This window comes from Antedon mediterranea, chromosome 6 (genome assembly GCF_964355755.1).
Source record: "Antedon mediterranea chromosome 6, ecAntMedi1.1, whole genome shotgun sequence".
Taxonomy (NCBI): domain Eukaryota; kingdom Metazoa; phylum Echinodermata; class Crinoidea; order Comatulida; family Antedonidae; genus Antedon; species Antedon mediterranea.
Genome location: NC_092675.1, coordinates 30,371,082 through 30,385,398, shown reverse-complemented (window position 1 = coordinate 30,385,398; position 14,317 = coordinate 30,371,082). Strand labels below are relative to the sequence as shown.

The 14,317-nt window shown below is 30.9% G+C and overlaps 2 protein-coding genes across 3 annotated transcripts in view; one reads left to right on the top strand and one right to left on the bottom strand.

The window, feature by feature from the left end:
* Positions 1–467: 467 nt before the first annotated feature.
* Positions 468–8,058, bottom strand: LOC140051307 (alpha-N-acetyl-neuraminyl-2,3-beta-galactosyl-1,3-N-acetyl-galactosaminide alpha-2,6-sialyltransferase-like). The gene is made up of 6 exons (XM_072096476.1): positions 7,967–8,058; positions 7,072–7,132; positions 6,155–6,358; positions 5,601–6,025; positions 3,799–3,906; positions 468–2,540 (listed from the first exon to the last, which is right to left on the bottom strand). Exons 3-6 carry the CDS (start codon positions 6,341–6,343, stop codon positions 2,141–2,143), a joined length of 1,122 nt encoding a protein of 373 aa, XP_071952577.1. The 5' UTR covers positions 6,344–6,358; positions 7,072–7,132; positions 7,967–8,058; the 3' UTR covers positions 468–2,140.
* Positions 8,059–8,904: 846 nt separating this feature from the next.
* Positions 8,905–14,317, top strand: part of LOC140052379 (uncharacterized) — a 79,545-nt gene continuing 74,132 nt past the window's right edge. The window contains exon 1 of one of the 2 annotated variants that reach the window (XM_072097966.1): positions 8,905–9,004. The gene's annotated coding sequence lies outside the window, so the exon portion shown is untranslated. Of the gene's footprint in view, positions 9,005–11,571; positions 11,852–14,317 lie in introns of those variants that run through there. The other variant, XM_072097967.1, reaches the window with a different exon arrangement.

Here is a 14,317-nt window from a genome sequence, read left to right as displayed (position 1 = left end):
TTAGACGTTGGTCTACGTAGGTTATTACAGTAAATTGTGCAACTAATTATCAATCAATCAATTATCAATCAATCAATTATCAATCAATCAAGTTAACATTTATTTCTTTCAAATCTAAATAACAATAAAAAACATTTCTGTAAATTGACAAATAATTTACAGACTGGAAAAGAAAAATGTCTAAAAAATGGTAATAAATTAAATGAATTAATTACACGATATATAAACACAACCGACTTCTGTCGTACGCTATGGAGGAATTCCTCAATGTTATAACTACGTTGGAGAATTATGTACTGTTTAACATTTTATTTTTATTTTATTTCACATTTACACCCAACAAGGCCAATGTCTTAAACACAATATAAATATATTTTTAAAAAAACACAGAAACAACAAGAACAACAAGTCGAAAACAACAGACAGAAAGACAAAGGTTACGACGAATAAAAACGGTTAACATTTTAAATATTAACATAACATAACATTTTCTGTTCTTTGGATGATGACTTGGAGATAAAAGTCATTTCTGTGTGTACGAACGTTTTTACCGCATTATGCAGCCTAACATTATACGCCCCACCATACCGATGGTGTATATATTATTACATCTTTCATCACATTAATCAGAAGCAAAACCCGTCGATAGTAATACGGCAAGAAATGATACTTAATATCAAATAAAAAAGCAATTATCAGTCTAATTGTCCCTAGGCTGAAAACAATATATTGTTGAAATGCGATCTATCAAAATACTTTATTGATGAGTAAAGATCGATATTAATATTGACAAGGTCTTTTAATGTATTATGGATTTTAAAAATGTAATGTATGCCAACATTGATAGAAGATGGTATTGCAGATCGAGTACCGTAATGGCTTGAATGAAAACAAAAATAGCAGCTCAGAACAGTGGCTATGGGTGGAGAAGATTATGGCATCTGTAAATTGGTTTGCGATGAAAAGATTAGAAAGTTGAATTGATTTCAGTACCGTTTGATATTAATTAGAACATAGAAGAATTTGTTGGTGATAATAAGAAGGTTTTTAAAAGGTGCTTACAGTATGTTTGTATTTATACAGCTGTCTGTTTTAGCAACTATGTCTTAGTACCCCGATAGCATAATTTCTTAATGGGGGTTTTTATCTGAGAAAACACCGAAACTGATAAAACGCATCGCGTTTATTTTTGTTTCCTGTGCTTATTCAAGCCTTACTTAGACGTAATATTGATTAATAAGAAAGATCCTCCAACATTGTTAGCCTAATGATTTGTATCATAAGTAGACATACATACTTGTGTTGAATAAATAGTACACATATTATCACAGGCAATACAGATTTATAGAAAAATATCGGAGGATAGCTGGAATGTCATCACGTGACATTACTGTCGTGATACTTCTTTTCCCTGATTGATTCGCATAACATTACCATAACACACAATTTCGTCAAACAGATTCGTAGCTCTTTTATTTTATAAGATTGAGTTTGAGACAATACATAAAATTGACATTTATAATTATCTATTTTCCTGTAGTATTTCAGTATTTTGTACAAGAAAAGGCAAAACATTAAAATACTTATATGTACATTGATTGCATATTTCGCGAGACATTAATTTTATTTAAGTTATAAAACTCTGTCATTCACTAAAACGAAAATTCGTTGGTTTATTGATATCACAGTTATACAATATTTTTTGCTGATGATGATCACGCTATCTGTTGAATATTTATGCTTATTTTATCTTGAGATATATATAGTACAATTAATCTGACCAACTGCACATTGCATCATCATCATCATCATCATCATCATCATCATCTTTTTAAAAAATCCGAATTTTTAAATGATAATGGACCACGCATGTGCGACAGAAACCTGTAATGAGCCATTGATTACCTCACTATTCTCAATGGAATTCAATTCATTTTTGGGATCGATTAGATTAAATTGATACATCACAATGTCCATAGATACAAGTCATTTCTGTCGATGATGTATAACCAGGAAGATGTAAACATAATTGCATCTCCAAAGTTTGACAAATTAATTGATTAGCCAGACAAAAATCTCATAAAGAAAATATTAATAATTCAGTCATGCAAACATTGAATTTATACTTGATCCAACGTTATTAAAAGCAGCATATGCAAGCCATAAGGAATAAGAATGGTAAACAGAAGACGATAAGTATTACTTTCATTTGAAAAGCTCCTGATTGTGAAGTTATGTGCGCATGCGTATGCAAATTTGGTATTGTGCCTAGTTTGGAAAATCTCTGAAAATGTTTATAACGATAACGATACTTAGTTATAAAAGGAGTGTCTAATAAACTCGAAGATGTTCCGCTGATGTTCCAAAATGGATGATGGAAAGTAATAGGTGCTTGCTTGGCCCAGTTTTCGAAGATTGCCTTTTCAGTGATGAATAAATGGCCCCATGCTAAACTTTCCTCGCTTCGTTTGTAGTATTGACATTCTTTTCCGTCTTTTGGATTGTAATAATGATATAAAGTTGGATCGTTCATATGATTTCTGCAAGGAAACATAAAACAGGTCAGAATGTACTGGCACATTACATTACTTCCACTACATCGTTCCTCCATTTAATGACATATTACACAACATATAGATAATCAGTAGTAACTTATAATTCTTCTTTCCCGCATTTACCTGACCCTGATACCAATAATTGTGGTGGTCAAACAAATCAAGAAGTTAACTGAACAAATCAAGCAGTTAAATGAACAAATCAAGCAGTTAACTGAACAAATCAAGCAGTTAACTAATCACATGCAATTGAACAAATTAGAATACTTAGATGTTGATAAAAAAAAAACCAACATTATACGTTGTTCGTTTTTCTTGTAGAATTGGGCTTCTTCAACTAATGAGATTACGAAAATAACGACGTAATGCAACAAAACTCTACTTACTCTCGTTATTTGAAAATTATGTTAGTTTATGATAATTAGCCTTTTTACGATCTCTTTTGCAAACTACTTTAAGGCATTACGTTTGGATTTTGTATAATAAAGCTTGCTTCTAGGACGTAACGCAAGGACGTACGCGCAACGTGAGTAATCTGACCAATCACAAGCGATGGATTATTCGAACTGTCATTGGTCAAATCACTTGTGTTGCGCTTACGTCCTTGCGCTGCCTCCTTGTGGGAACAAAGCTTAATGACGGTATATGAAGGTCTCCTCAATAGGCCTACTTATACAGATTACACAAACGCAGCTAAACGTTCCGCTAAATGGTTATACTTTGATATAAGGTTTAAAGTCTAAAATTAATATGTTAGATTTTCTCATTCATCATCCTCACAGATCGCCCTAATTTATTATAATAACAATTAAAGTAGCAAAGTTCAAACTTCACAGGCTACGCCTTTCATCACCATATACTTGAACTCTTTCAAGACATTGAAGACTTTCCTTTTCAAACAAGTTTTTCATTAATTTAGATTATTGCCACTTCTCGTCTTTTTTAATTTATGTACAGCGCATTGAGAGCTTGCTTATATGCGCTATATAAGAATTAACTATTATTACTATTATTATATAAATCTTCAATTATTCTTATGATTTATAAAATTTAATTTTGATTCGCTTTAACTGTATTCTGTGTCTTTTATGTGTAAACTGACTTTGTGGTTGGGCCAACCGGCTCAGCTACAGTGATTAAGGTCACTTAGGTTGACCTTGGTCTCCCCAATTTCATTTTTTATGTATATATTGAAATAGACCGAATAAATAATGATATTAAAAACTGTAATAGCAATACGCACTGACAATGATGGTGTTCTAACATTCCATAGACAGCGATGTTCTTGCATGTTGCAATAGCCAGTAGCATCGTTAACCATCCTGTCGTAAACCACGTCTTTGCATTCTTCCTAAATGCATGAAAAAGAAGAAATGTGAATACATTTTATGAGCAAATTCATATTTTTAAACTGGATAAATCAACATTTATAGATTTTTAATAAAATGAATCAAAGTACGTGCTTATGCAATTTGAAATATGTTTAGATTTCATAAACTGTTTTTCTAAAAATGTTTAATCGTTTTACCTTAGGCGAATTCTCAATCAGTTAAGATAGACAAGTCGGATTGTATAAATCATGATTTTATTTCACTGTCAAGTTTTTTTTGCGTTTTGATGCAAAATCATTTGTGCATACATACAATAATAAATGGACATGATTAAGAGTAACGTACAGTATATATGTTTTTTATATTTGATGCTATTACCATGGAGTAAAGAATACTATTACCTAGATGCTGTTTTTTGTTTAACTATAGGTAATTCCCAATGTATGCAGTGAACAAGTCCAATTGTATAAATCAAAGTATACCATACAGTGATTTCTTTCTGTCGATTCCTTGTAAGTTCGAAAGTGTGTGACAATAATGATGCTCGTAAATGAACACGATTAAGAGAAGTTACTGCACGTGTGTAATATTTCGTGCTATTTGTTTGCAATCTCTTGACCATTGCAACATGATGTAGACATACAGCTAAACGAGTTTTATTGTCATTACGTGTATTATAAGACCTGTTCATACATAGGCCCTATCAGATTAATTGAAATAGCAGCTGATTCTCGGTGCTGTATCCGTTTCCGAGGTATCGTAGGAATTTTTGGTAATACAACATCCCATGTGTTTCTGAATCTGAATCTGGTAGCTACCGTACAAACGCCATCATATAGGCTATCACATACAGGTTACGCTCTCCCATGGGCCTAGCTAGTTGCAATTAAATTTTGTGGGCAAGCTTAGCGTAGCTTAGTTTCATGTATCTATAGTAGTAGGCTAACCCTTAACCTAACCTTACATGATACAGGCACCACATGTGATATAAATGAGATGCTGTACAAAATATTCCTATGAGACTTCGGAAATAGATAGTATGTGGAAGAACTACACAAATAGTATAATTTGTATGTTTATGTGAATGTGACGCAATCTTACTTACTTACAATCTTTGCATTCGGTGTTGAACGTGCATTAACAACGTCTTTTCGTTAGTATTATTTGTAGGTATTACATCATTTATAAATGGAATTCCATATATAGGCCTAACGGTAGATACGAGAACCCGATAGTTTAGGTTAAAGAAAATCATGCATTTACATTACACTAATAATTCATGGAGCGACAAATGCTTTTTCCACAGAGTATGACCTGTTTACGACGGACCATTAAGCCGATGTTATGTCTTAAACGCATTTATACCGTAATGTATTGACGTGTCTGTATCCGTTGACTAAGTACGAAACAGGCTTTGGTTTTGTATAATAATTAATCTATTCGTATTCTAAAATCTCCGAAAACGGAACTGACAGACAGTTTTTCAAGAAATTCATTTAAAAAATAAATCATACTGGATTATAAAGAAAACACTAACAATTCATAATATAAAATCATTTTAATAAATTTAATTTAAAACAATTTTATTTTTATTGTGTTTCTTTTTATTCATAAATATTACATTCATATTTTAGACCTGTTACTTTTGTGTTTACACAATGTCGGAATCTCTGGTTCATACAAAATAAATAAAAGGTGTATTATTGAAACTTACCTTGTTATACCTGTTTCTTTTTTAAATATAAGCTCAGCCTTTTGCATTGACTCCAATGTAGGAACATAAAAAGATATACTAGGATACATCTTTGATAATATTCGTGTTGCTTTATAATGAGGATTTGAAGTTTTATTCACATGTGTCATGTATAACCATGCCACGATTAAGTGTTTCGTTTTTGTTTTTGGAACTCTAAAAAATTCCTCTAAAATGGCGGGCATGGATTGTAGTTTCTTCAGGTTGGCGTGTCCAATAACCCGGATGGTAGTCTTTGAACCGACATCTTGTTCAAAACCTTTGGTTGGTGACGTGTTCATTCGTATCACACATTCGGTTTCATCAATTTCACGTCCTGCTCCTGTTTTCAAAAGTCGTCCAGAATTAGAAATGATAGCACATTTGTTACATCTTAATGCAAACATCTAAAACAAGAAATATATTAAAACGATAATTATTATTATTATCACTAGGATCGTGGAAGAAGTCTGGCGATGGTGCAATTTATGAAAAGGACAAACAAAACAAAAATGTCTGTTTACAATTTACCGTACCTCTTCCTGATCAATTGTTACATATTTATCAATGCCTTCCAATTTTTGAATTTTTTGTTTGTTTTCTTGCCGTAGATTTGCTTTAACTGGTACTGGTGAACCTAATTGCTTTCCGTATCTGTTAATGTAGTAAAACGTGAAACACGTACATAGTGCTCCTACTGTCAATAGGATATAGAATCGTCTCATTCTCGACAATTATCCCTGAAATTAAACAAAAATATTTAGTAATTTACATATATTCAACGTACAGTAAGCTTGCTTTCTCTGACATTTCCTTACGTCCAGTACAGAACAGTACACGTCTACATCCTCCTCATTATTAGTGATAGGGATGTCCCATCCAAAACGATTGACTTCGCTTTAGGAGTCCCCCGGGTCTAAAATGTGTGATGTATGTGTTATTGTTTTTATTGTAAAATCCGCAATAATTTGGATTGAATATTTTTTTCTGTAATTCGGTATAGGCTTTAAATAATAATGTGTTTGTTTATTGAAAGAATCCTCAGCCTTATACCTGCAGTTTGGTTGCATATTATCTTAGGAAACAATATTTTATATCACACGATTTTCAGTGACACTTTATTGACAAGTTATGAAAAAAATGATTATTCTGATGAACGCAATTACAGATGATGTTATTGATACTTTGTAAGAGATGAAATTAATATCTGTATCATCACTCAAAGTCTGACGGCAAAACGTAGTTCCCTTTGGCGGAAAGTAATTTTGCGTGCAAGTAAAATAATTGATGTGAACACAGAGAAAAATTATCACATAATTCAACATGTTAAAAGTGCTGCTGGATGGTAGAGATGTTTAGACTATAGCTACTGCGTACGAATAATGTTTGAACATCTTGTCATCCATTATCAATGTCTCGTTAATATTTCGTTTAAATAAAAGTTATTACTTACTTGCTCACACTCAAAAACACATGTCTAAGGGTAAGGCTTCCATCTTTATAATCTATTAGGCCTAAATTATTTATAGAAAATGTAGAAAAAGGACAAGAAGTTAAAAGACAAATATCTGATCCGTTTCATAAATACCATTCATAAATAAATTAAAAATACGTATTTAAACAACTATTATGTTAGGTCAGTCCTCGTTTTGAAAATAAATCGGCCCTTAAATAAATAGAAAACAAAATTAATTGTGTCCATTTATTTTATCATTAACACATAATGATACATGTGATTTTATAAGCTACCTTACATACTGCAGGTAGCAACTATTTTGTACCATTTAAAGATCAACAGATTCTCGGAATTTGAGAGGTTACAGAGGAAGTTTTCATATGCAAATTTTGAAATGAAATTGAAATCTTTTTCTTATTTAACAAATAAAATAGATATTAGTTTATTGTCTATTATTTATAACACAAATAGGCCTATCGACATAATAACAAACTCTGTGAATGGTACAGCAGGACTGTCTGATGACATTACATGTATCCTTCTTATCTTTCGTCGAGATATTAATCATGAAAGGATTAATAGCATCGCACATCAAAGAAATATGATCTAACTAACCCTTTAATCATGAATATCTTTCTTTTCAAATGTTTAGGTATCGTAATGTTCTCACTTTCTTTCCAGTAGTTTCAGACAACATAGTATCACCAGCACTCCTCACGGTAACGCATTTCATTTTCCTTAATGTAATTTTGTTATGTCCTTGCCCGTGTATTCTTACAATAGTATACTTTGAATGATAATACTATTATTCATTATAAACACGTCGAATGATCACGATTCCTTCTTGATGAAATGGTATGTAAGATTTACGAAATAAGTATCATCTACTTACCTACAATTACCAAAGCGAACATCATCAGTATTATTATTATTAATATCCAAACAACGTCGTATAGGTTCACTGTCTCTCATTTATTTCCTCAGTCGCCATGCAATACTGTAAGGTCTAGCATTTATTAATGATAATACATGGAAACAGTCATACAGACTGACACAAACGGGAGGGCGCTAACATGACTTGAAATAATCAGATTGATGGTTTAATGTTCAGACAAAATGGCGGACATAGAGCGTAGCCTAAATAAAACACTGCACTCAGTCCATTTACAGTTAACAAATGTATTCATAAATTAATATAAGTATTAAAATAATGATATTCATTCCTAAATTGTTCAAACGCAAGATTGGTATTTCACAAACGCACCCAGCAGAGACATTTGTAAACTCGACAAGAACATTCTATTTGACCATCCTCCAATTTAATAAATGCTTCCTTTTGTTTTTTGTTGGGAAAACTATAAGTAACCAACCAAATAAAATGATATTTCACTTACTTAATTATTATGCTGTATATTGTTTTAAATGATTGATATAAGAATGTATTTTCGGTTAAGCGCGTTTGGCTGTTAAAACCTAAAGAGGTTTAAGCCCACCAGATAAACTACGATACAGATTTTGTGTTTCATTTTTAAAACTTCGTAATCACTATTGAATTCCAAACAAATATCATAATTAAAAAGATTGTCTCTGTAGCACAATTAGTTAGAGCGTTCTCCTATTAACCGAAAGGTAATGGTTCAAATCCACCTAGTCATGTTTTGCCATTTAGTTCAAATAATGTGAGAGGGCAAAAAAAAAATACGTTTCCATCATATCTGGAAAAAAAAAGTTTCCTGAATCATTAATGTAGAGAGGGCGTTCTACGTTGAAATAACTCGAGCGACTCGGCGGCAAACAATTCCTCTAGTTGAATTCTTTTGATGTAAACGTAAACACAGAGAGCGAAGACAAAAAGTGTGATCGTTTTTGTCTATAAATGTGCTACTACTATTGTTTTAGAAATTGTGTTGGTTATCGATTGCACTATTAGGTAACATTTATAATATTTAGTAGCCTAATCTTTAAATAATTTATATTTAGAATCACTAGGCAGGCATCACAAGCTAGCATATGGCACCAGATCCCACTCTCTCACACCACCAACAACAAGGGCGCTAACAACAAGTAGACAGGCATGTCGAAGTATCACGGCCTAGGCCTAGGGTAAACTTCTGTAAAAGTAATGTATCCTAGTCTCATTCTTAATTTAACCATTAAGATGATATGAAGTAAACAAATAAATTAAATCAACATCAATAATGTATTATATGCTATATAAGCCTAGTACTAGTAGTAGTACTCTAGCCTAGCTAGGCCTAGCTAGAGGCCTAGAGTACTGTATTTATATATGTAATGATAAATCTCAAATTCTTTTTTATTTTAATATTAATAAGATACCCAGTTTGTGGTGTTATTATTGACTTCCTTGTACAGTCGTCTGCTTCTGCTGCACAATAACAACATTATTCAGATGCAAATAAATATCTAGGTGAGATTTTTACTCTTCTCTTTACAATACTATAGGCCTATGTCATTTTGTCAACATACTGATGATGCCATTTTCCTTTGTAATTGGAGAATTAGAGTGAGAAAGGTAATTATTTTTTCTGATAAATGTTTTGATGTTGTTTTTTTATTTTTAATTCAACAGATTACATAAAAAATGATAAATATATTATGTTTATTGGTAGAATTTAAACGAGGCAATAATCTATAGAAACAAAAATACAGAACAGGATACTGTACAATTATTTGTACAATTAATTTAGCTTTTCAAAGTTTAATTAAACATCCTATTTAATTGGATCACATGTATTCACAATCTATTCTGCATCTTTTCTCATATATAAAAAAAAACCTGATACGTATTACTCAAATTATACAATAGAATGTATTACAGGGATTCACATGCCTTAGAACACAATACGATGCCACATGCCTTAGAACGTGATACGATGTCACATGCCTTAGGACACGATACGATGTCACACCATGCCTTAGAACGTGATACGATGTCACACCATGCCTTAGAACACAATACGATGTCACATGCCTTAGGACATGATACGATGTCACACCATGCCTTAGAACACAATACGATGTCACATGCCTTAGGACATGATACGATGTCACACCATGCCTTAGAACACAATATGATGTCACATGCCTTAGGACATGATACGATGTCACACCATGCCTTAGAACACAATACGATGTCACATGCCTTAGGACATGATACGATGTCACACCATGCCTTAGAACACAATACGATGTCACATGCCTTAGGACACGATACGATGTCACACCATGCCTTAGAACACAATACGATGTCACATGCCTTTAGGACACGATTCGATGTCACACCATGCCTTAGAACATGATACGATGTCACATGTCTATTTAACCAATTTCATAGAGGATGATATAAATATATTATCTTACAATTTGACTTTTTAAATTGTGATTAGTTTCATTATTCATTAGTTATCATTAAAGAGAGCCCTCTGGAGTCCAAGTAGACAGCATAGCAGGTAAGTTTTTGCCTCGAAAGCTTACGTCTATTCTTGACTTATAGTTACCATAACAACCAGACTCAAAAGGTCAAGAGTAAACTTGTTTACAGGAAGTCTACCAATTAATGAAAAAGTTTGATTAAGTAAATCATGATTTAGAAGAAACATCTAGTAAAATTGTTATTTTAAAATTAGTAAAATTATTATTTAATTTTTTTTTATGTTCTCTGATTAAAAATATCCCTATATAAATTTTACAAATTGTAAACAACAATATATCAGGCTCAGGGCTGAGTTCAATATACATTTTTTTTTTAATCGTGAAAAACATTTCATAGGTGTGTTCAGATTCAATCATATTCTATCTAATATCTCTTGATCTGATGCAACAGTTTGTTGCTTAAATTAATACAAATAAAAAGACCCAGTAAAATAATATTGGAAAACAAATACAAGAAAATATCCTAATTAGCATCATGCATAATGCATACTTGTGGTTTGAAATCTTTGTTTACTTTCGATCGTGAAGATTTTCCAGACTAAATGTAATCAAAATAATTTACCTGTTAATTACGTAAACTTGTTGTTTTTGCCTCGAATTTTCGACTTAAAGTGAATAACTATAATATTACTTTGATATGGCTAATTTAAATTTAGAATATTTTATTTTTCATTTTTTGTGTTTCAAGGGACAATACATTTTTAAGACAAATAAAAAGACCCAGTAAAATAATATTGGAAAAAAAATATTAGAAGCAAAAACACTATAAAATCAAACTAGCTAATAAAAGTTGGAATATTAGTAGCAATTAAATATTATTTTAGTAAATTGATAATTGTTAATTAATATTATATAATTGACATGATAATAAGTACTTCAGTTGAGACTGAAGGTCAACAGGAAGGAGATGTAATTATGAGATTGATGATCAGAAACCGCAAGTAAATAATAAGCTTTTAAAATAGAACATTTACATACAAGTTTCATTGTTTAATAGTTGCTGAAAATGATTGGTTTAAATCTGTAAAATTGTTGCAAGTGAATATCGTCGTCAGGCTCATGTGAGTCATCTTTACTGTTTGAAATTGAGGTGTCTTATCATTGGTTGAAAGAGTTTAACATGTGCAGCAGCAATATTTAGGCAGTATTTACGTATTTGTGAATCCATAGGAGGAAATGTGGTTAAAACGGTTAGATTGAGTTTTGGGTACAGTGGTGAAGTCGGTCTTTGTGATAATCAGTCACGCTCAATATATCATTTTAATATATTAGGATACTAAGCATTCTGGGATATTTAATCATACATTTGGATTCTTTTCTTCAAGTAAGTATTTTTTTTTTATTTAACAAATTCTTTTATGTAATATTTGCAATATCGTTATATAATATAAATCCAAATTACTTAAAAAATGACAATGCTGTGGGTATCAGTGGCTGGATCTCAATGGATACAAAATAAAATAAGCAAAAAGCTAAATCAAAATGATAAAAGTAAAACAGCCAGAAAAATTAGCAATTAGCAACATCGTTTATATATTTTTTTAAATTTAACATTTTTTCCATTTTAATATTGGTAATTTACACTTTTATATTAACACCAAATAATATAAAATGATAAAATTGTTCCCCAAAACATAAACAAATAAAAATGAATAAAAATTAAAATCAAACTTTAGGCCATTCAATATTTTTACTAACAAATATTACAAAACTAATGATTTAATAAACAGAACTTAAATTTAACCAGAAAACAGTGATGTCCAGTTCCAGATACTGTAGTTTTCTCAGGTAAATAAATAATAATAATAATTTCTAAATCCATCTTGTTGTCAAAGTGAATAATGTGACATTAAATTAACATATTCTTCAACAAAAAAATGTTAAAGGGGAGGCGACAATATTTTAAAACCTAATCACATAATTAGAAGTAAAGTGTTATTCAAATTTGTAATACGTAAAAATCAAATATTTAAAGAAAACAGTGTTATGTATCAGTTATCAGTGTATCACTATATTTTGTGTTTGAACAATTTTTTCTTGTAAATATTTCTACATGATGCACCAACAAGCTTCTAGTTGGAACACTTCAAAATACACAATTTATTCTCATTTTTTTATGACTCAGTTCAATTTGAAGAACAATACACATAAAAATGGAGTTAAAATAAATAAATGGTATAAAACTGCAATAAAAAGCAGAAAGTGTAAGTTCAAATTTAAAAAAAATACAGTCATCTCATATAGATTATAGTAAAATACGTTTAAAAATGTATAAAAATACATTGAAAATTGAATATATACAATACAAAAAAAAAAATATCTTTATTATTAAGCTAAAGTTAATTGAGTGGCAGGAAGGCTTGTCTGTTTAACTGCTTCCTGGGTAGGGCACTGAATCGACATAGTGTCTGTCCACACATATATGAATTATCAATTGTTAACTAGCCAGAGCACTGTATCGACATAGTGTCTGTCCACACAGTAATTATCAATTGTTAACTAGCCAGAGCACTGTATCGACATAGTGTCTGTCCACACAGTAATTACCAGTTGGATGTATGGGGGTACAGTAGGCTGTAGAATAGTGTAAATTGGTCTAAAGTTATTGAGTTTTCATATTGTATGTGATATTATTACATCCATATTTTAATAATAACAGTTTAGGTTGAAAACTATATCCATATCCTATTAAATACTAAATTCACAACCAAACTCTAACAAGGTAATTTTATCTATTAATGTTGAGCATATTTTCTATTGAAAATCTAGATAAGAATAGATACAACAATAACCCGAGGCTCTGTTGTTTAGCCAACCATACTTAGTATTTATTTTGGTGTAATTGGCTGAATACTGCGCCGTGTTGTTCTGACATTTAATAATAAAACAATATTTACATTACAAAATTGTCCATAATTATACAATATTAAGGTAGGCCTCAGTATTTCAGTGTCATTATTGTGATGATACTTCAAGTTGCTGTAGGAATGAAAACTCAATTTTTTAAATATTAGCAGTAATTTTAGATTCAAATCTGGAGCCATGTATTTGTAATCTACGGTAATTAGATTTTCAAAGGTTCCGGAACTTCCTCGATTCTTGTTATTACAACAAAATATTAATTAAATTAGATTAAAAAACGTTAAACAGCTATGTTTTAAAATTCATAACCTCTTGAGACTTTGTTTTGGGGTCAAAATCGACCATGCCTGCAGGATATTGTTTTTTTTTTTTAATTTCAATCATCTTTAAAGAGGTTTAAACCCTTCAAGAAATCCATCCATACTTAATTACAGAAAAAAAAAAAGTGTTTAGTATACAATTAAATGCTAGTTGTTGCCGAACAAACATAGAAAATATTATTAAAGAATAAAATCATTTGGTTCCGAATATAATTAACTGGAAAATTATTACTTCTTAGTTGAACCAAAAAAATACATACATCAAAAAGGTGTTTATACCAATTGTGTATGTGTGTATGTATTTTTTTGTTTCAACAAAAAAGTAATAATTTTCCAGTTAGTGTAGAAAGTAGTTTTTAACTGTATACCATTGGTTTTATTCGTATACATATTTTATTACTAGTAGTAAAGGGTAAAATGTGTAACCCTCTCATTTTTGAGCTTGTAATGTAAGCAATTGTAGGTCCTACAGGTACTTTCAGTTCTTTCATTAAAATTACGCTCTCATTATAAAACGTGATGTTTTGTTTGAATCAGTGTACTTATAGGCATTTCTCCTGTCATGTAACAATGTGTACTCAATTAAGGTATGTATCCATACAATGTAA